This window comes from Macrotis lagotis, chromosome 5 (assembly GCF_037893015.1).
Source record: "Macrotis lagotis isolate mMagLag1 chromosome 5, bilby.v1.9.chrom.fasta, whole genome shotgun sequence".
Taxonomy (NCBI): domain Eukaryota; kingdom Metazoa; phylum Chordata; class Mammalia; order Peramelemorphia; family Peramelidae; genus Macrotis; species Macrotis lagotis.
In genome coordinates this window covers 215322994-215349513 of record NC_133662.1, presented here as the reverse complement: position 1 = coordinate 215349513, position 26520 = coordinate 215322994, and the positions used below count along the sequence as shown (strand labels likewise).

Sequence of the window (26520 nt, the reverse complement as noted above, 5' to 3'; positions counted from 1 at the left end):
TCCTCCTTCTGCTCTCTAGATTCTACCTTGAGAATATGCATGGAAAGCAAGGAAAGGCAGCCAGGATCAGGATAGCACAAGTCTTAGGAAAAATATATGTCTTTTGGAATTAAAGGGTAAATTTCTCTTTTCTTTGTAGAATTTGGTAGCATCCACTCAAGGGTGGCAAGGTGCCACTTTCCTTTGTTGCCAAGTGTTCTTTATCACTGATATCAAATTCTGATTGTTTAATTTCATTATCAAAGCCATTAATTGCTTTGGAAACTAAACTACACAGTAGAAATGAAAGGCCTTAATACCCGCCATTAGGAAAAATACACAGAATCAGTGGTTATGAGAGGGCACAATCTTGAATGGAGGTGAGGGGCCCATGTGTCCAGAGGTTAGGGGTTCAGAGAGAACCCTGGTCTATAAGAGAGAGGCCTTCTGTGCCTCACCCTGTGCGACGTATCTGGAGTGTCTTCTTTTCAGTGGGTGACAGAAAATCAGCACCATGAAATGTTTAATCCTTGTCCTGGTTTGTCTGCAGCTCTCAGAGGGCTTTGTCAGGTCAGTATTGGGGATATGGCTTGGTTCAGAGCAGAGATCAGCCTAGGTGTTCCTGAGAGACTATTTCTTAGTATAATCTCCTACCCTGTTGATTTCATGCTCGTTTGTCCATAATTTTTATCCCTGGGCAGTGTGTGTTTGTGTGTGTGTGTGAGAGAGACAGAGACAGAGACAGAGAGAGAGACAGAAACAGAGAGAGAGACAGAGAGACAGAAAGGAGAGAAAGGAAGGAGAGAGATGGGAGAGAGAGAGAGAGAGAGAGAGAGAGAGAGAGAGAGAAAGGCGAGAGACAGAGAGGTAGATTCTAGCCCTGGATTTGTTACTAACTAGTTGTATGACCTTAGGAAAGTCTTTCTTTCTTTTCCCACCTATAAAATGAAAGAGTTGGCCTATATAAATTCTTCTAGTTCCAACTCCTATGAGCAAGAGATGATCTCTAAGATTCCTTTCAGTTCAGACATTCTTTAATTCTCTCTAAATCCGAGAATAAATTTGAACTGAGCATGTTGTAATTATTAGAGCTGGGTAGGTATAGTGTGGGAAGTGTACTTCCTTGAGTGATATCCTGAGCAGGGACTTGGGGGGTACTATTTCTGGTTCCCAGGTCAGATAATCAAAAAGATAATTTAATAGGGACAGAGGGCTGCTCATGGGTTCACCTATTCCTAGACATATTCTGCGGAGGGGCAAGTCCATCCGTGAGTTGATGGAAGAGAATGGTGTGCTGGAGGATTTTCTGAGGAACACGGAGAAAGCTGATCCAGCTGCTAAGTATCTTTTAAACAAGGATGCTGTCGCTTATGAGCCTATCACAAACTACTTGGATGTGAGTGCTCCCCACCCCGCCGCACCCCACTGCAGGAACACCCAGGGACCCTCCCCTCCTCCCAGCTCCTCCTAGCATTCAGGGCAGTGCCTCTGTGGCACTGACAGGCCTGGGGAGAAGCACTAGCCTAATCATCCTTCTTGGCTCTTTCTTCTCTGGTCCTTTTTTTTTTTTTTATTTGGGTATCCCACAGAGATGATTACTGCAAGGGAAACAAAGGCTGAAAACGAACAGAAGGGCATAGGACCAGTGCCTAGGATGCCCACCTGTGTGGAAGATATTCTAGGAGTGCAGCTAGGTGGCGTAGTAGTTAGAGCACAGACCTTGGAGGCAGGAGGACCTGAGTTCAAATTTCACATCAGACACTTGATATTTGCTAGCTGGACAAGTCACTTAACCCCATTTGCCTTAACCCCCCCCCCCCCACACACACACACTAAAAGAGAGAGAGAGAGAGAGAGAGAGGAGAGAGAGAGAGAGAGAGATTTTAGGGCTCAGGACACTACTATTTTAATCTAGAAAAGTACAGAATGTTCATGCCAGTGCATCATGAGCTCTCTAATCTTGTGTCCTGTTGTTCTCAAGCCCCCAGTGCCCAAATCAATTCGTTCATCAAGAACATGTTAATCAAGAAGATTGCTGGGCTGTGATAATCAATGAACAAGCATTTATTCAGTGCTTAGCACTTAATAAATACAGTGATAATAACTTTATTAAATGCGGAGCAGCTGCGCTAGGTGCTGGGCATGTTGGTATCCAGTCATTTCAGCTGAAGCCTGCTCAGGGATCCTGTATGTGCAAAGAGTTTGGAGTGGTTTACTGTTTCCTTCTCTGGCTCATTTGACAGAGGAGTAAACTGAAGCAAACAGGACTAAGACACCTGCTTAGGGTCACACAGCTACTAAGTGTCTGAGGCTGGATCTGAACTCATCTTTTCTTGACTCCACTGGGTTGGGGATAGGCAGAAAGGGGACAGTCCCTCCCCGTGAGGGGTTCAGAGCTGCATGAGAGCCATGTTCAAGTCCTTGAAGGGTGTCCCGTGCAAGAGGGATGAATAGACTCTGGCCCCAGAGAGCTTTGGGTAGAATTTGCAAAGAGACAAGAGACCAGAAAACCCCCTCCTCTTTTTTTTTGAATGGGCTGTTCCCCCTCCTAGGGATCTTCACCAAAAACCTCGAAGACCCTATAATTGGCATTCCTTTTAAATATGGGATGAAATAGATGGCTTCAGAGATCCTTTCCAATACTCAAATTCTTTTTGATTCTGAGCTTCCATTCCGTATCAGGGGAGATAATACCCACACTTAAAAGTTCACACAGAATTGGTATATACAAAATCTGCACAAAAATCACTCAAGTCATATAATGTCTCTAAGGAAACAGTCCCTTTCCCCAACTTTAAAGTACGTACTTTAAAGTTACAAAGTGCTTTCCCCTTAACAGTCCCTTAGTAAATGGTACAAATGCTATTTCCATGCTCATTTTATAAACGATGGTGAAGGTAAGCTGCTTGTCAAGGACTGGCCAGCTAATATTAATGATAGGATTTGAACCCAGATCTATTACCTGATTCTAAGTTCAGGATTTATTCCACTCTATCCTGTTGCAGATTTCCTTATTCATTCATTCATTCATTCATTCATTCATTCATTCATTGCCAGAGCAGAGGAAGCAGATGGATATATATTATACTTTGATGGGAAGAGATTGGAGAATGATTCATGAGCATCCCATAAATGTAGCGGGCAGAATGGTTGGACAAACACCTTCATTCTTTGGGGAAAAGAAAAGTGATATTCTCTCAGCTGTTCCACAAAGTTCAGTTCACAAAGTGTAAACCAAGTCCCAGCGGCTCCTTCATTAGTGTGAGGGCAGGGGTCTAACAGGGACTTAACGGTTTTTACTTTTGTGCTTATCATTAGAGCTTAGCACATGTCAAACCCTAAATCTACTGTGGTAAATTTAGGAAAACGTAGACTGAGTCCCAGTTGTTTGAGCTCTTTGAGGAAAGGGACTGCTTTTTACTTTTGTTTCCTTAGAGGTTGGCACAATATCTGGTCCATGGCAGACGCTTATTCAGTCTTTACTGACTGAGGAACAAAAAGAAGTGATGGAGGAGCCAATCAATCAATATTGACCAATCAATTAAACACTTTATTGTGGGATTATACATGGAAGTAGGATTGTCTAGATCTCTTTAAATCTTTCCCATGGGTTCTTTCATTCACTTCTGACTTTCCAAGGAGTTTGTTTAAAAGGAAAAGAAAGATTGTTATTGTCTGTTTTTTCATCACCCACATTTCCCAAAGTATCTCTCCCCTGTCTTCATAACTTTTTTTTGCTCAAAAAAAAAAGTGGAAAACCACTTCATCAAAGTCAGCCAGCAGGCTACAGGGTGGTGGGTGGTGAGCTACAACTCTGGGATGTGGGCATCCTCCGGGGCAACTCCACCTCCCTGCCCAGCAGGCATCCTCAACAAAGTCTGTTTTCGCAGTCCTTCTACTTTGGGGAAATCAGCATCGGTACCCCCCCTCAGAACTTCCTGGTCCTCTTTGACACTGGCTCCTCCAACCTGTGGGTGCCCTCCACCTACTGCCAGACCCAGGCCTGCTGTGAGTCTGAGGAAGGGGGAAGGAAAGAGGGAGAGGAGGGGGAGGAAGAGAGGAGGAAATGAGGGGGAGGGGAGAGGAATAGAGGGAGGAGGAGGAAGAAGGGAGGAAATGGGGGAGGGAAGAGGAATAGAGGGAGAAGGAGGGAGGAAATGGGGAGGGGAGAGGAATAGAGGGAGAAGGAGGAGGAAGAAGGGAGGAAATGGGGGGAGGGAAGAGGAATAGAGGGAGAAGGAGGGAGGAAATGGGGGAGGGGAGAGGAATAGAGGGAGGAGGAGGGAGGAAATGAGGGGGAGGGGAGAGGAATAGAGGGAGGAGGAGGGAGGAAATGGGGAGGGAAGAGGAATAGAGGGAGGAGGAGGAAGAAGGGAGGAAATGGGGGAGGGAAGAGGAATAGAGGGAGAAGGAGGGAGGAAATGGGGAGGGAAGAGGAATAGAGGGAGGAGGAGGAAGAAGGGAGGAAATGGGGGGAGGGAAGAGGAATAGAGGGAGAAGGAGGGAGGAAATGGGGGAGGGAAGAGGAATAGAGGGAGGAGGAGGGAGGAAATGAGGGGAGGGGAAAGGAAGAGGGGTGAAAATGAAAGAAGGAGGGGAGAGAAAGAAGAGAGGGAAAGAAAGGGGAGGAAGAGAAAGAGAAGGAAAGGGGGCTAGGGAGGGGAAAGAAGGGGAAAAAAGGAGGGAAAAGCAGGGGAGGGAAGAAGGGAAAGCGGGAAGGAGGGAACGGATGAAGAAGGGAAAAGGAAAAGAAAAGGAAGGGGGCGCTGTCCCTGGCCCGCCCCGCGCAGGTGGGCTCATGGGGGCCCTGCCCGGCCCTGTTCGGGGGCCCCGCGGGCCGGGCACGTGCGCGGGTGGGCACGACGCCTGAGTGCGTGTGTGGGGGTGCGCGTGTGCTCATGCCCGGCCGGACTTCGGGGGGTCGGGCCTGGCCCGGGGGGGCCCCGCCGGGCACATCCAAGGCCTTTGGCGCGGGCGTGGCCGGGCCCCACCCGTCTGGGGCCGGCCCGGGGCCCCGTGGCTGCCCGGCGGGGGCGGCGGGGGCGGGGGGGGGCGGGCAGGCGGGGGGGGCGCGCGGGGGGGCAGGCGGGGGGGCAGGCGGGGGGACGGCCGGGCGGGGGGGGCAGGCGGGGGGCGCGGCGGGGGGGGGCAGGCGGGGGGGGCGGCGGCGGGGGGCGCGGCGGGGGGGGCAGCCGGGGGGCGCGGCGGGGGGCGGCCGGGCGGGGGGGGCAGGCGGGGGGGCGCGGCGGGGGGGGCGCGGCGGGGGGGCAGGCGGGCCGCCCACGCCCCGTGTGCCCCGCAGCCAATCACCGCCGCTTCAGCCCGGCCCGGTCGTCCACCTTCAGCGCGGGCGGCCAGACCTACACGCTGTCCTACGGGAGCGGCAGCCTGACGGTGCTGCTGGGCTACGACACCGTGACCGTGAGTAGCGCCGCCGGCCCCGCCCCCCACCGCCCCGGCCCCGCCCCACCGCCCCGGCCCCGCCCCCCGCCCCGGCCCCCGCCCCCCCCCGCCCCCGGCCCGGACCCGCCCCACCGCCCCGGCCCCCGCCCCCCCCGCCCCCGGCCCGGACCCCGGCCCGGCCCGGGCAGCGCGGCTGCACAGAACACTCGTCAGGCGGCGGCGCGCGAGCGCTGAGGAGACTCCCGCGCCCTCCGCGGCCCGGGCCGCCCGCGGCCTCAGTTTCCCCAACGGACCGAGGGGCCCCGGCCCCGGCCCCGCGCGGGCGTCGAGCCAAGCACCGGCCGCGCCGGGCCGCACCGAGCCGGGCCGTTTCCCGCCCCTCCCCCCGGCCGTCGGGCCTGAGAGGAGCCCCGACGGCCCGGGCCGCAGCGCGCCGCCCCCCCGCGCCCCCCCCCCCGGCCCGGCCCCCCCCCCGGCCCGCTCCCCCCCCGCCCCCCCCCCCCCCGCCCCCCCCGCGCCCGCGCCGCCGCCGTCTTGTACAAAGTGGGGACTTCGAGCGCCCGGGACCGGCAGGTGCTTTCTTAAAAGCTGGTTTTTTCCCCCATGGATACCTTTCGGCGCCCGCTGACCGTTTGTTGTTGGAATGCCTTTTTTAAAACATTAGTTTATCTTATCTTTTAGGTTTTTGGCTTGGCCCAGGCCACACAGCGGGTCCTCCCGAAGTGCCTGAGGCCGCATTTGAACCCGGGTCCTCCCGACGCCCATCCACCGCCACCTGGCCGCCCCTTTTAAATACCTTTTTATTGAGATCTTTCCGCCCCCCGAGACAGATGGGGGTTTTTTGGCCAATTTATTTTTTTTATTGAAGTCATTTTTTTTAAAAAAAGATTTTTATTGATATTTCAGCATCGGTGACGGTTTTTAATCTTTTTTAGAGACCTTTAAAAAATGATCATTATTGATAGCAGCGTCCCTCACGGGCTTTTTAAAAATGTTTTTTGACGAAACCCATTTAAAAATTGATTTTTACTGATATCTTTCAGCATCCACGAAAGGTTTTAAAAATTTTTTTAATTGAAACCCTTTAAAATGATTTTTATCGATTTCTCTCAGCACCCATAACAAATTTTTATTGAGTTTTTTAAAGGTTTTTGCAAGGCAGTGCTGTAAGTGACTTGCCCAAGGCCACACAGCCGGGTAATTATTAAGTGTCTGAGGCTGGATTGGAACTCAGGTCCACCTAGCTGCCCCTTCTATTTACTTTTTTACTGAAACCTTTTTATTATTTTATTTTTTAGTTTTATTTATTTATTTATTTATTTTTTGCAAGGCAGATGGTTTGCCCAAAGTCACACAGATAAGTAATTATTAAGTATCTGAGGCCAGAATTGAACTCAGGTCCTCCTGACTCCAGGGCCGGTACTCTATCTACTGCACCACTTAGCCACCCCTGAAACCTTTCTAAAAACGTTTTTTATTGACATCTTTCAGCATTTATAGCAAGTTTTTTTTATTAATGGATCTTTTCATCGATATCTTTCAGCATCCATGACAGGTTTATTTTATTCAAATCCTTTTTTATATTATTTTTACTGCTTGCTCTTTTATTGAAATCTCTTTTTAAAAAATGATGTTATCGATATCTTTCAGCATCTAGGACAAATTCTAAAACTGATTTTTATTGTTATCTTTCAGCATCAAGGCAACATTAATTCGTTTTTAAATTAATGTCTTCCAGCATCCATAAAAAAGTGATTTTTAAAAAAAATGATTTTAAATTGAAATCTTTTAGCATCTGGCAATGATTTTTAGATTGTAATAGTATTTTACGTTTTCCAATTACAAGTGCAGATATTTGTCATTATTCATTTTTGTAAAATTTTCTCCCTCCCTTCCTCCTCCCCAAGACAGAAAGTAATTACATATACAAACATGTTAAACATATTTCCATATTATTGCAGAACAGATTTTTTAACAATTATTTTTATTGTTATCTTTCAGCATCTAGAGCAGATTTTTAGATTGATTTGAAATGATCTTTTTCAGCATCTGGGTCGGTTTTAAAATGATTTTTTATTGATATCTTATTTTTAATTGAAATCTTTTGTTTAAATCATCTCCATTAGGGCAGCTAGGTGGCACCATGGATAGAACACTGGCCTTGTAGTCAGGAGGACCTGAGTTCCAATCCGGCCTCAGACACTTAATAATTACCCAGCTGGGTGACCTTGGGCAAGTCACTCAACCCCATTGCCTTAAATTAACAAAAAGTAATTAATCCTTAAATCATCTATATTTTAATATCTCCCCTACCTCATTTCTCTCCCAGAGTCATCTTTTATAATGAAAAATTTAAAAAGAGGGAAAAAAACTTAACCTAGTTTGGAAACCAACTAACATATTGAAAAAAAATTGAACTTATATGCAATATTCCCAGTTGTAAATGCTTATGATGAAAATTTAATAGAGCCTATGGTTCTGAGCAGACTCTAGCACACTCTTGGGTAGATGGGTTTAGAGGGATGGTCCAGATTTCCATTTGGAAATTCTCTCTCCTGAGGAAGGTCAGCAACTTGTTAATTTGTAGTCTTAGTATGTGACTGGGTCTTTGAGAAATTGGATGACCCGTGGTCACATAGGTTATCTACTTTGGAGGCAGGAACTGATAAGCCCTGGTTTTCCTGACTCCAAGGCCAGCACTTAATTGTTCAGATACTCCTTATATTGAATCAAAATCTCCCTCTTCTGCTCACTGACCCTGGTTCTCCCTTCTGGAAAAGCAGAATAAATCAGTTGGTTCTTTTCCCATATGATTGTTCAAATCATAGGTGGCTTCAAATATTTCAATCTTAATGGAAGTTCTGGAACCCCAAATCAAAAGCTCTTTCCAGCACTTTTTTTTTTTGGCAATGGGGGTTAAGTGGCTTGCCCAAGGCCACACAGCTGGGTAATTATTAAGTGTCTGAGGCCAAATTTGAACTCAGGTCCTCCTGACTCCAGGGCTAGTACTCTATCCACTGTGCCACCTAGCTGCCCCCTCTGTCACTTCTTAAAATTGATTTCATTTGCTCTAAAGTCTCACAGCCAGAAGTGAAATCACTTTATCAGAGTTAGAGGGCAATTATAAATCAGTTGGTCACTTCTTAAATGGTCAGACCTAAGATCATCTTTGATCTATCCCTGGAAGAGGCCATGGCTCACACGATGCTTCTGTTTTTCCCAGGAGAGATGTGCTCTCTTGAGGTTTCTAGCCTCCCCTTCTGGATCTGGGATTTATTTAATCCCTCTTTTTAATTGTTAAGCTTTATTTGATTCCTACAAACCCACCACTTGCCTTGTCTTCCTTTGCTCAGCCACCTGGATTCTCTCTGGCTTCAGTGTCCTGAAGCTCCTTTGTGAGGTGGGAATTTCTGACCCCGTTCTTTTATCTCTCCCAGGTTCAGAACATTGTAGTGCGCAACCAAGAGTTTGGCCTGAGTGAGAGCGAACCCGTCACTCCCTTCTACTATTCCGACTTTGATGGGATTTTGGGCATGGCTTACCCAGCAATGGCTGTAGGCAATTCTCCAACAGTGATGCAAGGGATGCTGCAGCAGGGACAGCTGTCAGAGCCTATCTTCAGTTTCTACTTCTCCCGGTAAGGGCTGGCCTTCCTTCCACCAGCGGGGTTGAGGATCAAGGCCAGCAGAGGCAGGGAGCTCCAGGGACTTCTGTTTCCATTCAGAAAGGCTAGTTGGCACAGTGTCTAGACTGCTGGTCAGGAAGATCTGGGTTCAAATCCTTCCCTAGCCACTTAGGATTATGGGTGAGGCAGGTTTTGAATTGAGATTCTGGAGCTCCAACTCAGAAGCTCTTTCCAGCACATCAAGTTGATAGGCTGAGTCTGAGACCAATCCTATTTGTCCTAGAGTCTCACACCCAGAGTTGAAGTCATATTTCTGGGGTTAGAGGTAGGTGTAATTCAGGCTCAGTTTCCTCTTCTGTGAATTGAGGATCATGTTAAGACTTACCTTATTGTTATCACAAAAGGCTCTGACACTGTGGGTGTCAGAATAAGGCTGGATGATCTTTATACAATAAGATTGAGTTCCGAAAACTTGTATGTAAATTAAATTTTTGAAAATGATATTTTAAATTTAACTTTTAAGTATAATTGGATGAATCATTTTGTAACACACACACACAAAAAACTCCAAACCTTTGTAAAGTGAATCACTTCCCACTGATGATCTCTTCCTACCCTTGGATTTTTATGTGTTAGGTTTACTTAAACTGGGGCAAACCTATGGTTATTTAAAGAGAACTCAGAGGGAAAAGAACAATCACCCAAACCAATTATTCTCCACTCATTCTTGTCTTAACCCCAAATGTCACTGAATCCCTAGGGCCCCTAATTCCGCCCCTGCCACCCTCCTTATTTATTAATAAGATACCCCCAGCCCAGGGCAGAGAGCCAACAGGGACAAGAGCAGTGTGAAGCCATCCAACCCTCTATAGTTCCAAGGGCAGGCCCAGCACTCTGAGAATTGCCATCAAATCTAGCCCCAACTAACACTTGAGATATTTCTCCATCTTGGCCCCAAGTTCAGACAAATTGGGAGTCTTTACACAGTTTGCATTCAAAGACATCATTGATGCCCAGACTTGTTTCTTCTTTCCTTGTTCAGTGATTCTTTGCTTTAACCCTTTTGAACTCTGACCTTGGGTTTTCTGGTTAGTTAATGGCCTTGCCAGAGGAAGCCCCATGCTAGAAGAAGGAATTGGGCACCTGGACTGACCATATTCTTTCTTTGTTCTCAGTCAACCAACTCAGCAGTATGGAGGGGAGCTCATCCTTGGAGGTGTGGACCCTCAGCTCTACTCTGGTCAGATCACCTGGACCCCCGTGACTCAGGAACTTTACTGGCAGATTGCCATTGAGGAGTAAGTCGCTGCATTGATCTGTCCAGGAGCTAAGAAACAGCTTTTCTGGGACTGTCCCCATATGAGGAACTGCCTTCTGGTTTTTTCAGTGCTTTGCGAAATTTAAATTGCTATATCATGCTAGCAATTATTATTTCCTAGGTGTGGAAGAAAAGGAAGGGAGTAATGGGGGTATTCTTATCCCTGACATGGGTATGAAAGAAGACCCCCTTAAGGATTTCACAGTCTTTTTAGTGAGTTAGAGTAAAGGGGGCTGAATTCTTGGACCTCTGACCTCTAGTCCTTTATAATACAATATTTCTGGTAGTAGTGTGCTGGTAAATGTTTAACAACCAGATTTCTGGGTAAGAAAATGTGCATGAAATACTTTAAAGTTTAATCTGCATTATTATAATTTCCTCAGTCATTTTCTTAAGTTTTGACAATCAGTGAAATGATAGATCAAGCCCTGATTTGTAGAGTTTGTGGATTTCTGAAGCACGAGTGCTCACACGTAGCAATCATAGCTGGTTCAAAATGACTCCAGCACTCCCTGGCTGGTCACTTAAATCTGGTCATCCTGAATCTGACCAAAGCAATAGGTTGATGTTCTTGGGTTTCCTGAATCTAGGTCCTTGTTTCAGCTTTTCTGATTCTCAGTTTCCCTAACTATAAAATGGAAATAATAATGATACTTGCTCTACTTTATCTTCAAGGTTACTATGAGGCTCAAATGAGGTAATGAATGAGAAAGCCATTTAGAAATGGTACTACCTTTTATTATTGTAGTGCATTGGGTTTATAATTACCAATAAGATTTTAATCATTCTCAAAAATCTTCCATAGCTTTTCCTTGTCCATAAAATCAAATCCAAATTACTTTCCTTAGCATTCCTCTGTCAGTATGTTTAAACTTATTTCCCACTCCTCCCCATTATGAGTTATTTCACTCATGGGAAGTTGTATTTTTACTGTCCCCACATCTTTCCCTATTTCTATACTTTATACCAGAAATTTTCCTCTTTCTCCTTTCTTTGTAACCACTGTTGATCATCCTCTAAGGACTGGATCTGATTCCTCCTCCTTCATGAAACCAATCCTGACACAAATTCTAATCCCTATTATGTGGCCACTCACAAATCATGAGACCCAGGACAAGTCACCTAATCTCTAGATTATCATTTTCCTATCGGTAAAATCAGAATATTGGACTAGATGGCTCTAAGATGTCAAATCTAAAATTCTGCAGTTTTTGGACTCAGGGCCATCCTGGCCCACTTCTCCCTCATTTAAATGTCTCTTGTATTGCTTTACCAGGACTCACTCAGTGGTGAGCATCTATTAGGTTAATTGATGTTCCTTATGAATATTACTCTATTTCTCTGGTTGAATGATAGGGATATGGCTTCTAGCTTGACTTAACTGCCTCCTGAGAAGCTTGACAGCCTTGGTCTGGTCTTCCCTTCAGGTTTGCAATGGGTAATCAGGCCACTGGCTGGTGTACCCAAGGCTGCCAGGCCATTGTGGACACAGGAACCTTCCTTTTGGCTGTTCCCCAGCAGTACATGAATGCCTTCCTGCAAGCCACCGGTGCCCAACAGGCTCAGAATGGCGACGTGAGTAACCAGAGGCTGAGGGCATCTCTGGAGTTCTGGGATGAGCTGAGAGGAAGAGCCTGAGTTCAGCCTTTGAAGGGTGGCAGCAGGGTGAGGGGGGGGCAGAAAACAAGAGGGGTCAAAGCAGAAGGGAGTCTTTCGTAACGGATTTACTCCGAGAGGATGGTACATCCCTGGATGAGCAGAAGCTGCTCTGAGTGCCACCAGGATATGGTAATGTGAATGACAGATACTGAGCTCCTCAAATGTAAAAGTGTTCATCCAGGAGAGCGAGGGATCTGAGTAATTCAGTCCATCTAAACTGACTGTAAAAATGAGGAGAGAGACAGACAGACAGACAGACCGACAGACAGAGACATAGAAGGAGATAAGGACAGAGAGAGAGAAGAGAAGGAGAAGAAGGAAGGAAGGGGAGAGAAAAGGAGGGAAAAGGGAGAGATGCAGGGTGAAGGAAGGAGGAAAAATGAAGAGGGAGAAAAGGAGGGGGAAGGGAGGATGAGGGGAGAGAGAGGAGAGAGAGAGAGGGTTGGGTTAGAATGGAGGATCAGGAGAGGGAGAGAAATAATTGATGTCTTTGAAGGGCCAACATGTGGAAGAGGGGGACTAGACCAGTTCTGCTTGGCCCTGGGGATCAGAACAGGGGGGAAGTTGAGGATTTTTGGCTTTCTCCAATGGAACGTTTCCTAATAATTAGTGTCATCTCAATGTGGAACAGGAGTCTTAGGAAGTTCTAAGTTTCCATGCTTAGAAGTTGGCAATACAAAGCTGGATAGACTCTTGTTGGGGAGGGGAATGTTGGTCAGAGGAAAATTTTTGTAGACAACCTCTGAAGAATTTTCCAATTCTGAAATTTTCTAATTCTTAGGACTGTATTACTTATGAAGCATATGCCAGGAAAGATGCTCCCCAACTCCATTCCTGCACATTTGTCTTCCTGTGGGAAGTTTGGGAGGACCAAGTCCCTTCTGTAGACAGTTATTTGTTACTAGTCCAAGCTTTAGTTTGCAATTACAAGAACATAACCTTTTTTCTCCAATGATATTTTATTTTTCCATTTACATGTTATGGAAGTTTTCAACATTCATCCAAATGCATACACATATTTTTAAGTTGCATTATTTCCTTCCACCCGTCTCCCCTCATCAGCAAATAGTATGTGAACATTGTACTTAATCATTTGTATTTAACATGTTTATGGATTAGTCATTTTCTGTATTAGAAATTAGCCTTTAAGGGAAAAGAAAGAAAACCTTGAGATAGGAAAGAAAAGCATAAAAGAATTTTTAAAAAAGTGAACATAGTGTTCATTCAGATTCTGTAGTTTTTTGTTTTGTTTTGTTTTTCTTCCTCTGGATGTGGGTTGTCCTAGTTTTCTGAACTGCTGAGAGGAGCTGCATCCATCAAGGTTGATCATCTGACCATGTTGTTGTTAATATGTACAATGTTCTCTTGGTTCTGCTCCCTTTGCTCAGCATCATTTCCTGAAATCCATTCCATGCTTCTCTAGAGTCGAACCATTCATGGTTTCTAATAGAATATCGTTCCATAACATTCATATACCATAACTTGTTCAGCCTTCCCCAATTGATAGGCAAGACTTCAATTTCCAATTTTTTGCTACTACAACAAGAGCTGCTATGAATATTTTGGAACATGTGGTGTTTTTCTGTTTTTTTTTTCTGATTTCTTCTGGATATAGGCCTAGTATTGGTATCCAGTCAAAGGGTATGATCAGTTTTATTGCTCTTTGAGTATAGTTCTATATTGTGTTCCAGAATGGTTGGATCAGTTCACAACTCCATCAACAAGGCATCAGTGTCCCAATCCTCACACAACCTCTCCAACATTGATTGTTTTCCCTTATTAGGACATAACCTTTTATGTGTGTCTGTCTATATTTGTATGTGATACAGGTGATGTGCATTTTGCTGTGTGTTCTTTTTCTATTTAAACCAGAGGTTTCTGAGGTCAGAGACTGCCTCTCTGTTTTTAGGATGGTCTGTTTTCCCCAATCAAAAATTCCAGGATTCTGGCTGGGACTCTAGCTCAGGGTCTTTAGTCTTTCTATGAACTAAGAGTATATAGCTCAGTTATAGCTTTTGCTGGAGATGCTGGGTGTGGAAGGATCTGACAGGGTGACTTACAATGAAGGTAATGGTTGGGTAGTCTCTTCTGACTCCAAGGCCCACAGATCTGTTTTGCTTCTTCCCTCTGTAGTTTGTGATCAACTGCAACTACATCCAGAATATGCCCACCATCACTTTTGTCATCAATGGGTCCCAGTTCCCTCTGCCTCCCAATGCTTATGTCTTCAATGTAAGTATCCGTTGCCCTAACTTGTCAGAGATTAAGGAGAAGGGTGAGCCTAGATGATCCTCTCCAGGAGCTCTTATGGAATCAGTGGGAGGAGATTTGTTGAGGTCTCAAGAGGTCTAGCTAGGAGAGCCATGGAATGGGGAAGTTTCCTCAGAAGAGATCCAGGTTTATTTAAATCTTTCTTTTCTCGTTGTACAGAACAATGGCTACTGCCGGCTTGGGATCGAGGCCACCTATCTGCCTTCCCCCAGTGGGCAGCCTCTGTGGATTCTGGGTGATGTCTTCCTCAAGGAATACTACTCTGTCTATGACATGGCCAACAACAGGGTAGGATTTGCTTATTCTGCCTAGACTAGAGGCTGGCTAGCCTTCCTTCTCTCAGGCCACCTATGGAGACCATCTAAAGTTTGTGCACACAGGTCATGTTCCTCAAAATGGTTTTGAATTTAGTGTTCTCTTACCTACTGTAACAAGATGTAAAACTCAGTATCTTTGCCTTTTGAATGGGTAATTTTATAAATTTAAATTCCATAAATATTTCAGAAATAAAGCTTTTCACTTGTTCTAACTATGGAGTGATTTTTTTTAAAACTAGATTTATGATTTAACCAAACTTAAGAACTTCAGGTGAGGAAACTCCTTCTATTGATGTGGATTGTCTTCTGTTTTAAAACTCATACCATTTGACCTTGGGCAAGTCACTTAAACTCCTTAGGTCTCAGTGTTCTCACCTGTAAAATAGGAGGACTTGGAATTAAATCAGAAGCTTTTTTATTTGTCAGTTTATTTTATTTTTCTAATTATTTGCAATGGTAGTTTTTCCACATTCATATACAAATTTTGAGTTCCATTTTAAGCATTACTGTTTAACATATTTACATATTAGTCATGTTGTGAAAAAGAATTGGAACCAAGGGGAAAAAGAAAACCATGAGAAAGGAAGGAAAACCATAAAAGGAAGTTTTAAAAAAAGTAAACATAGAATGCATTCAGACTCCATAATTGTTTTTTCTGGATGAGGATGGCATTGTCCATAGCAAGTCTCATGGGATTGTCCTTGGTTTCTGAACTGCTAAGAGGAACTGCATCCATCATAGTTCAGATCAGAAGTTCTTCTCCTCAGTCCATGAACTTAAAAAAATGTTAACTATAGTCCAATGTGATGGTTTTTATTGTTATCCTATATATTTTATGCATTTAAAAATATTTTGCTGAGGAATTCATAGACTTTGCTAAAGGGTTTCATGGCACAGAAATGGTTAAAAACTCCTGTACCAGAAGGATTATGGAGCCTTTTCTGTTCAATCAATCAATCAATCAATAATTATTGAGCATCTATTAGGGGCCAGACACTGTGCTAAAACACTGGGGTTTCAAAAAAGAAGCATTCTCTGCCCTCAAGGATCTTGTGATCTAATGAGCTCCAGCTCTTTAGTCTGATATTTGATTGATAGATTGATGGATGCTTGTCCTTTGGTCTTGAAGAAGACAGTGACATCAGGGAGATGATGCTATGACATGCATGTGAATTGTATTTGAGGAGGGGCTGTACTAAGTCACCAGCCTCAGTTTCTCTTTCAACTGTCTAGATGTAGCTTTGGGGGAATTAAGAGGCTGAGTGACTTGCTCAGGGTTACATAGTCAGGGACCAGACTCCTGATTAGTCCCTCTATCCTATATGCTACACTATGTCTCATAAGGCTAATAAGCAGTAAATAAGACAACATAGGAGACAAATTGATAGAGATTCAGATCTTGAGAATCCTGATTTCACTGCTATCTTGAATCCTTGCTTTGGCCTGCTTTGAAGAGAGGAAGCCCCATGGACAACCTTACCTCAAGCAGCAGGCTAGTTCTCAGTGGTCTAGGAATTAAGGGTGGTGGGGATTTACCCTGGGGAAGACCAGAAGAGCCAGCAGCCTCCAGAACAGCCTGGAGATAACTCGATCTCATTACCTTTGAATCAGAGTCAATTAGAACTGGCTGGAAAGAAAACGGAGTGTTAAATTTTCATTGTGAGCTTTTCCACCTCAGAAATCAGCAAACGCTATGAATCAGGACTTGATTTATTGTTTTGTTTGGTGTCTTGATTTAAGAAAGCAGAGAAGAAAATGCTAATGATGCAAATTAACTTAAAAGTATGCCATATACATATTTTCCCTCCGTGCCAAAAGCCCATTTTAAAAAATTTACCAGTAAACTCCTGCTTTGAATACACTAGTATAAGATTAAACAGAGAATGATGGAATTTTTTGGAATCAAGACCACAGTCCACTAGTTGCCCTTGCTGTCCGTATCTATACACTACAACTCTTCCAATGGGGGAGAAACCTTAATTTGACCATACAGTTTGTGCAAAAACTTTTATTTAAGTTACTCAAAATTGTCCACTTTGTATTTATAATCTTTTCTGTATCTTGTTTGAACATAAATTCTCCTTTTCATAGAACTGACAGATAAAGGATTCCTTTGCTTCCCAATTGGCTTATGGTATCACCCTTTCTGTCCAAATCTTGTACCTATTTCAACCTTATCTTGTTATAGGGTGAGATGTTGGTTTATACCTAATTTCTGCCATGCTATTTTCCAATTTTCCCAGCAGTTTTTGTTAGTGAGTTTATATCCAAGAAGCTGACATTTTTTTTTATTTAATCTATCAAAAGCAGTAGATTATTATAGTTATTTACTACTGTCTTGTGAACCTAACCTATTTCACTGAACCACTACTCTATTTCTGGGTCAGGACCAAAGAGTTTTTTAGTTTTTGCAAGGCAAATGGGGTTAAGTGGCTTGCCCAAGGCCACACAGCTAGGTAATTATTAAGTGTCTGAGGCTGAATTTGAACCCAGGTACTCCTGACTCCAGGGCCGGTGCTCTCTCCACTGTGCCACCTAGCCACTCCCCCCCAAATAGTTTTGATAATTGTCAATTTATAATATAGTTTTTAGATATTGCATGGTTAGGCCATGCTTGGTCCATTTTTTTTAGGTTTTTTTTGCAAGGCAATGGGGGTTAAGTGGCTTGCCCATGGCCACACAGCTAGGTAGTTATTAAGTGTCTGAGGCCGGATTTGAACTTTGGTACTCCTGACTCCAGGGCTGGTGTTCTATCCACTGTGCCACCTAGCCACCCCACTTGGTCCATTCCTAATGAAACTGTTGAATGAAAACTTAACAAAAATTGTCATCAAGGGCCAAGGAATTACTGTAATCTTAAGTGGGGAGATGGTTCACAGTGTGTCATCGCTGCTAAAAAATCAATCATATATTCCTATAATAGAAGCACTGTCCATAATTAGGGCAGCTCAACTGTATTCTATTTGGTCAGATCACATCTGGAATGTTGTGTCTATCTCTGGGTATAATCTTTTTTAGAGGGACATTGTCAGAATAGCATGAGAATTATTGACAAAGTCAAATGTGTTGAGAGGTAAGTGACTAGGATCTTGAAGAATTAAAAACCATAACAAATCAAGCAAAATAAAAGAAATTGGGTATTTGGGCCTGGAGAAGAAAAGACAAAGAAGAGATATGATCTTCAAGTACCAAAAAATACTTCTTGGATCTTCTTGGAAAAAAGATTACATTTGTTCTGCTTGTTCCCAGAGATCAGAACTAGGGTGAATCAATCAATGCGTGGGAGCTTTAGAGTGGTAGATCTCAGTTCAATATAAGAAAGGAAATGTTTCCTAAAAATTAGGACTGCAGGTAGTCTGTTTCCCTTTACTAGTGGTGTCCAAGTACAGACAAAATGATCAGTTGTAGGGAATATTAACGAAGAGATTTCTACTTCACTCCATTAGCTCTGGGTTGTTAAGATTTCAAGAGAAACAGAAAGATAGACACAGAGGAGAAGAGAGGAAGGAAGATGATGGATGATAAAGAGATAGAGATTTTATTTTTAATTTTTTAAGGTTTTTGCAAGGCAATGGGGTTAAGTGGCTTGCCCAAGGCCATACAACTAGGTAATTGTTAAGTGTCTGAGGTCGGATTTGAACTCAGTGCTGACTTCAGGGCCGGTGCTCTATCTACTGCGCCACCTAGCTTCCCCGATAGAGCTTTTATTAAATGCTTACTGTGTATGACACTATGATAAGCTTAGTACCAATACATCTAATTAAAAGGTAGCCCTTATCCTCAATGAACTTGTATTCAAATAGAGAAAGATAATACAAAAAGAGAAGCTAGAGAGTGGGGAGAGGTGGGAGGGATACTCAAGTCAGGGCAAGTGACTTGGGAAGAGGTGGGAAAGCCCAGCCATATCCTAGAGTTGAGTTGGGAGAGCAGTGAGCAGAGCTGGGATCTCTTCTGAAATGATGGTCTGGACAAGGGGGTTGCCAGGCAGGACAGCAGGGTGGAGGAATTTCCAGGGGAGTTGAGGGGGAAATTCATGTGGTCCTAAGGGACAATTTGCCATTCTTAAAAAAATGACAAAATAAGGGTTAGACTTGAATGTTTATTCTCTAGAATTTACCAAGAAACCTATAGGTGGCAGCCATCTATCCAAGATGACTTCCCTGTACAGAATGAGAGGTGTATTTATACATTAAAAAGAGCCAGGGGATCATTAAAGCTTCTGGCAGCTAGTGAATTAGGTTACACATTTGCTCACAAATATGTCACCCTTACATTGCATAGAAAAGATGGCTATCCCCTACCTGATTTAATATTTAACAAATTCCAGAAACCTATGTGGTTCTCACAAAGATAACAAGCCAAGTTTCCCAAATTCTAATCATTTGTCTTCCTATGACTGTTAGAACAATTAACAATAGGAGATAGAAATTCCAAACTCACAATACTTGGTTACAGATTGAGAATTTAAAAAGACTTTGGCCAGTAACATAGTCTGTAAAAATGATTAACTTTGACTCTTTGATAGTTTTTCTATCCCACCAAAGCTTTCCCTCTGACCCCTTTCCTGTTGGTCATCTGGAGTAGGAGTAATAGCGTAACAAGTTATTTTTTTTCCTTAAAAGGTATTTAGATCATCATTGAAATATTGTTCACCTAGGGGATCAAAGTCTCACACGATGGACATCACATCCTCTAGGAGCTCTCTTTGATGCTAGGCTGGGGGGCCATAATAGATAACCTCAGGTGAGGGAGCTATGATCCACTGAATAAACTCAGTTTCCTCTAAACCTATCCTGTTTGAAAAGTAAATGTCCTCATTACCTCTTGATTAACCTGTGATCTTTCATTTTGTGTGTCTAAATTACGAGAGTATGAGCCTGCCTATGGCTTAGCCCTGAGCATCATCTTTAGAGGGAACCTTGGGAATAATAGAAACCCAAAATTTAGAACTGGAAGAGATATTAGAGATTTTTTTTTGCAAGGCAATGGGGTTAAATGGTTTGCCCAAGGCCACACAGCTAGGTAATTATTAAGTGTCTGAGGCTGGATTTGAACTCAGGTCCTCCGGACTCCAGTGCCAGTGCTCTATCTACTGCACCATAGCCACCCGAGATTTTCTACCCCAACCTTATTCTTTCTACATATAAGGAAACTGAGGTCTATTTGGGCTCTCAGAGACTGAGTTCAGTAAAAGAACCATTTAATCTTTGGATGCATTATGCCCCTACCAGAAGTTTGCTCTGGGAAAACTTCCAACTATGATTATGTCTCCTTTTCTACACATGTTAGCAGTAGGGTATTCAGTTTAAGAGCTGGAAGGGACCTAGGTGGCCATCACAGTCCCATATTCTAATAATCCCACCATTTTCATCATAAATAAACTAAGACTCTGAGAGTTTAAAAGCTAAGATTTAGCTAAGATTTTCAGATTTTCAAAGTGCTTTACATATTAACATAGCTAAGAGATTTATCATTAGTATCATTTGATCTTTTTTTTTGTTTTTTTTTGTTTTAGTTTTTTCAAGGCAATGGGGTTAAGTGACTTGCCCAAGGCCACACAGCTAGGTAATTATTAAGTGTCTGAGGCCAGATTTCAACTCAGGTACTCCTGACTCCAAGGCCAGTGCTCTATCTACTGCACCACCTAGCTGTCCCAGTATCATTTAATCTTTACAAGAATCCCCATTTTACAGATAAAGAAACTCAGCTTGATATGATCAAGTGATTTTGAAGGTCCTAGAACTTGAATCTTCCTGAATCCAAGTTCCGTACTCTGTTTAACTTCAAACCTAGGTCTGGTGACTTCAAATTCAGCCCTCATTGCCTCCCTATGATGGGATCCAAGTATTTGACTTGGTGAGGAAAAAAAATAAGTGAAATTATTTTGCTTCTGTGGTAAATTGTGAACATTCTACATTTCTTTCTAAATTATTTGATAGTATGTAAATGGATTTGGTATGTTACACCATTATCCTGGAAGAATTAATATATTACCTTAATAATGGATCTGAGCTAAATGACAAAATTTTAGAAGTGCATAGAAACCAAGTTGTATCACAACTTGAAGTGAATTAATTTAAAAAACAAACAGACAAAATCCACAGCCAGTGTTTTTCTCCATTGTTTTGCTTTTTTTTTTAAATTTATGGTAATGGGGTTAAGTGACTTGCCCAAGGTCGCACAGGCAGTTATTAAGTGTCTGAGGTCACATTTGAACTCAGGTCCTCCTGAATCCAGGGCTGGTCTGCCCACTGAGCCACCTAGCTATCCCTGTTGTTTTGCTTTAAAAGGTCCAGGGCAAATTTACCAACGTATGAAAACTTGCCTATGAATTACATTTGACATCCTTAAAGTTTTCAGACAATTAATTTTAGAGAATAAAAGAAGATCTTTAATCCCATCCACTCAGGAATATTTTGCGAATTACATTGGGTGAATAAACTAGAAGGGCAGTCATTGAAGCTTCATTGTCAGAAATGGAGTTGGGGCAGAACCTCTGAAGAATGGAGGTAAGGAGCTGTGAATCTGAAGAAAGATGTATTAATGAGTTCAATGAAAATACCTATAACATGTCAGTCACTGGGCTAAGTGCTCAAAATACAAAGAAAGGAAAACAAATTAGTCCCTGCTTTTTTATAGTCTAATAGAAGCAACATGCAAACAACTAAATGAAAACAAACTATAAAGAATAAATTATAAGTAATCAATAGGTGGAGTATTAGAGTTAAAAAGAATTGGGAAAGGTTTTCTACAGAAGATGAAAATTTATTTGTTATTTAAAGGAAGCCAGGCAGTGGAGATGAGGAGGGAGGATATTCCAGGCATAGGGGACAGCTACAGGAAAGACCTGGAGTCAAGAGACTGGAGTGTCTTTTGCAAGGAACATCATAAAGGTTGGTGTCATATGGAGTACATATTGGGATGGAAGGTGTAGAAAGATCAGAAAAATGGAAAGGGACCAGTGTGAAGGGCTTAGAAACCAGAGAACTTTATATTCTATCCTAGAGGTAAGAAGGAATCACTGGAGTGCACTGAGTTAGGGGGTGGGGGGGTATCACCATCAAATCTGCATTTTAGGAATAGCAATTTGACAGGTGGATGAAGGATGAACTCAGATCTTGCCTTCAAATTTGGCCTCAGACACTTCCTAATTGGGTGACCCTTGGTAAATCAATTAACCCTGTTTACCAAGGATGCCCATTATCACCACTAATATTCAATATTGTGTTAGAAATGTTAGCTTTAGCAATAAGAGAAGAAAAAGAAATTGAAGGAATTAGATTTGGGAAGGAAGAAACAAAACTCTCACTCTTTGCAGATGACTTGATGATATACCTAAAGAATCCTAAAAAAATCATCTAAAAAACTACTAGAAACAATTAACTTTAGCAAAGTCTCAGGATATAAGATAAAACTGCATAAATCCTCAGCATTTATATATATATATACATATACATATATATATATGTATATTACTAGCAAGATACAGCAGCAAGAACTAGAAAGAGAACTCCCACTGAAAGTAACTTCAGACAGTATGAAATACTCGAGAGTCTACCTGCCAAGGCAGACTCAGGAATTCTATGAAAACAACTACAAAACACTTCTCACAGAAATAAAATCAGATTGAAATAACTAGGCAAAATGTCAACTCCTCATGGATAGACTGAGTTAATATAATTAAAATGACAATTCTACCTAAATTAAATTACTTATTTAGTGCCCTACCAATCAAAATTCCAAAAAATTACTTTAATGAGTTAGAAAAAATTTAAGTAAATTCATATGGAGAAATAAAAAGTCGAGAATTTCCAGGGTTTTAATGAAAAAAGTGCAAAAGAAGGGGGCTTAGTCCTACCTGATCTAATTATAAAGCATCAGTCATCAAAACTGTCTGTTATTGGCTAAGAAACAGAGTGGTAGATCAATGGAACAGACTAGGTGCAATAGCAGAAAATGATTATAGTAATCAGCTGTTTGAAAAACCCAGAGTACAGATAAAATCCAGATAAAAACTCTCTATTTGATAAAAATTGTTGGGATAATTGGAAGTTAGCATGGCAGAAACTTCGATTAGACCAGCATCTCACACCCTATACCAAGATAAGATCAAAATGGATACAGGATTTAGACATAAAAAACAATATTATAAGCAAACTAGAGACCAAGGAATAGTTTAACTGTCAGATCTATGGAAAGGGAAGCAGTTTATGACCAAAGAAGAGATGGAGAACATCATTAAAAACAAACTAGATAATTTTTGTTATATTGAATTAAAAAGCTTTTGCACAGACAAAACCACTTGTAACCAAGATCAAAAGAAATGTAGTAAATTGGGAAACAATTTTTACAACTAGTATTTCTGACAGAGAACTCATTTCTAAAATATATAGAGAACTTAGTCAAATTAAAAAAAACAAGCCATTCCCCAGTTGACAAATGGTCAAAGGATATGCAGAGGCAATTTACAGATGAGGAAATCAAAGCAATCCATAGTCATATGAAAAATTTCTCTAAATCAATACTGATTAGATAAATGCAAATTAAAGCATCTCTTAGGTACCACCTCACACCTCTCAGACCAGCCAATGACCAGAAAAGAAAATGATCAATGTTGGGAGGGATGTGGGAAATCTGGTACACTAATCTATTGTTGGTGGAGTTGTGAACTCATCCAACCTTTCTGGAGAAGTCTGGAATTATATCCAAAGGGCAATAAAAATGTGCATACCCTTTGATGCAGCAATACCACTACTGGGTCTATACTTTAAAGAGATCATAAAAAAGGGTAAAAACATCACTTGTACAAAAATATTCATAGCAGCCCTGTTTGTGGTGGCAAAGAATTGGAAATAGAGTGAATGTCCATCAATTGAGGAATGGCTGAACAAATTGTGGTATATGTATGTTATGGAAAACCATTGTTCTATTAGAAACCAGAGGGATGGGAATTCAGAAAAGCCTGGAGCGATTTGCATGAACTGATGCTGAGTGAGATGAGCAGAACCAGAAGGACATTGTGCACCATAATAGCAACATGGGGTTGATGATCAATCTTAATGGATTTGTTCATTTCATCAATACAACAATCAGGGACAATTTGGGGGTATCTGTGATGGAGAATACCATCTGTATTCAGAGAAAGAATTGTGGGGTTTGAACAAAGACCAAAGACTATTACCTTTAATTTAAAAAAAGGTATTTTATTATGTAATTTTGCTCTTTTATTTTTTTCTTAAGGATATGATTTCTCTCTCAACACATTCAATATTGATCATTGTATAGCATAGAAACAATATAAAGACTATAAGATTGCCTTCTATGGGAGTTGTGGGGAGGGAAGCCAGATTGGGGAGGAAAGTTGTAAAATTCAAAGAACAATAAAAAATTTAAAAAAGAAAAAATCAACCCCTTTAATCCCAGTTTCTTCATCTGAAAAATGAACTGGATAAGGTAATTGTAAGCCATTCCAGTATCTTTGCCAAGAAAACCCCAAATGGGGTCATGGAAATTCAGATATGATGGAAAAATGACAACGATAACAAATGCCTTGGAAATAAAAAATTCCCTTTTTCTAGACCCAGAAGGTTGGGGTTCATGAATACTGTCTATGAATTCCTCTCTTATATTGAATGGGCAAATATATTTGTATTAACTTCCACTATTTGCTTCTAGAGTAACCCAAGCTGTCATCATCTCTTGAGCTGAAAGATTCCTCTATCAGATATAAGATATATAATCTGTGCCCAGAAAGGAGACTCCTCTGTCAAGCTTCCTGGACAAGGACATGAAGCTTAGCCTGTGCTTCCATTGCAAGGCCCTCCTAGGGTTGGGGTGAGGAGAGATAAATCCTATCTTCCTTTCTAGTACCTCCTCCAGTTCTCTACTTTAGAAGAAAGACTCTAGAGAAAAGGCAAAAAAAGAATAAGAATTATCTAACAGCTAGGCAGCACAGAGAATAGAAATATTGTACCTGGAGTCAGGAAGCCCTGAGTTCAAATCCTGCTTCAAAAACTTGCCAACTGTGAAACTCTGGCTAAGTCGTTTAAACTCATCTAAAAAAAAAGGATACTAATAGAACTTCTCACAGAATTGTAGGAGGATTGAATGATATAATACATATAAAGTTCTTTGCAAATCTTACAATTCTGGATAAATATTAGCTATTATTATGAGTCAACAAAATGAGATGACTGAAGACAAGAGCTCATTCTTCCCAGAGCCCAGATCATCTTTGAGACAACTCTAGTGCTTGAAGCTTAATTGGAAGAAGCCCCTTGTTCTTCCAAACAATAGTTCATTGGTACTTGAAGATAACATTTGTAAAGTACTTATCATAGTGCCCAGCACATGAAGTATTTAATAAATGTTTATTCCTTTTCCCACTCTATGGGGGGGGAAGTGTCCAACAGATGCCCCAAACGTTTATTACCCTATAAGTTCATAATATTGAATGGGGGGAGCTTATCAACCATCTTCCTGATATTGGCATCTTGCCCATCTCATGTCTCTGGGAGGGAGGGTCCCCTCATTTACAATGAATTCAAGATCAATTCCTACAAAAATCCAGGCTGCACCATTAATAAATAATGAGTATTTGAGGACTTAAAATTCATTTTACATTTTCCATGTGAAGGAATTGGTACAACTTTTTTTCCCCTCTCAAACAAGAACCTTTTGGGTCTCCAGAGAATAGTGATTCTTCTAGCATGGGGACTATGGCTTGGAGCTACAACTAAGAGAGGAATTTTAGCAGGACACTCCCAGCTCCAGATGTTCCAATGCCTGTATTTATTCTAGCACATCTGTAGACTTGGATTGTCTACTTGGACTTACATTGAGTCCCTCTGGCATTCAGATCTCCTTGAATCCTCTGTCTATCTCTCTGAGATAGTGGGAGAAGACCTGTATGAGTTCCTTGTGTGTCTCTCAGCTTATTAAAATACCTTAATCCAGGTTTTTTCCTTAATTTTTTTTAGCCCGGGGTTGAAAATATAAATGTTATAACTTAGTTTGATTTCATTTCTTCCCTGACTCCCTCTTGCTGGATTCCCATTTAGATCTCATCTCTGTTTCAACTTCTGGGGTTATCCTCTATTAAAGATTATCATATTTTTAATGAATGGAATTGAAAAGAAAAAATACTACATTAACTTTGGAATGGCCTAGTATAATTAATTGTTCTCTTAATGGTCTGAATGGTCTGAAATGGTCTGAAATCTCCCCTCTCCAACTACTTCCTTTAAGATCGGAGTCCCAATTTCAATTTCTCCAAGGGGAACAGATGAAACAAGGAGCCATTTGTGAAGGACTATCAGGGATCCCCCATATCAAAGCCACAAAGTGGGGAAAAGGAGCAGCTTCTTTCTTGGATGAATGATGGTTCACCCACTCCTTTCCACTCAGTAGACACTGAAGCAGCTGCTTCCTAGCCAATCTCTACTCCAAATGGTCATTGAAAGAAAGCTTTCTAATGTCTCCTCCTCTTGCCTGGGTTCTACAAGCTCACATTTTTGAATTCACTTTCCATGCTATCTCAGGTATATTTTCACCTGCATTCTCATCTTTTGGTATGTTTTCTGAAAAGAAGTCAACTGTCTCACTACAGCCTAACAGTAATGATTTTAAGATATTGCCTTTATACTAAAATATCTGTCTTTTTTCAGTCTCACCTTAGCCTAACATTAAAGGTCTTAGGGTACTGTCTTTATATTAAAATATTTCAGACAACTCAACTTCCATCATATAATTCATGTTATTTTCCCAAGTTCAAAAAATCCAAAAAAAATTCACACAGAAGAAAACAGATTATTTCATATTTGGGTTGCATTTATTTAATCTTTGATTTCTTTTAATTGTTTCAAAATATTCAGAGGAAATAAAGATATGACCCCTTTGAGAGGTTAAGTGGAAGACTAGAATGATAATTCTCCTGAGAAATGTAGTTA

At 42.0% G+C, this 26520-nt stretch overlaps 1 protein-coding gene across 1 annotated transcript; it reads left to right on the top strand.

Moving 5' to 3' along the window:
* The first annotated feature begins 493 nt into the window (after positions 1–493).
* On the top strand, positions 494–14762 carry LOC141490056 (pepsin B). The gene is made up of 9 exons (XM_074190328.1): positions 494–549; positions 1219–1375; positions 3870–3987; positions 5282–5400; positions 8820–9019; positions 10183–10305; positions 11753–11900; positions 14118–14216; positions 14415–14762. The coding sequence occupies exons 1-9, from the start codon at positions 494–496 to the stop codon at positions 14565–14567; spliced, it is 1173 nt and encodes a 390-aa protein (XP_074046429.1). The 3' UTR covers positions 14568–14762.
* The last annotated feature ends 11758 nt before the right edge of the window (positions 14763–26520 follow it).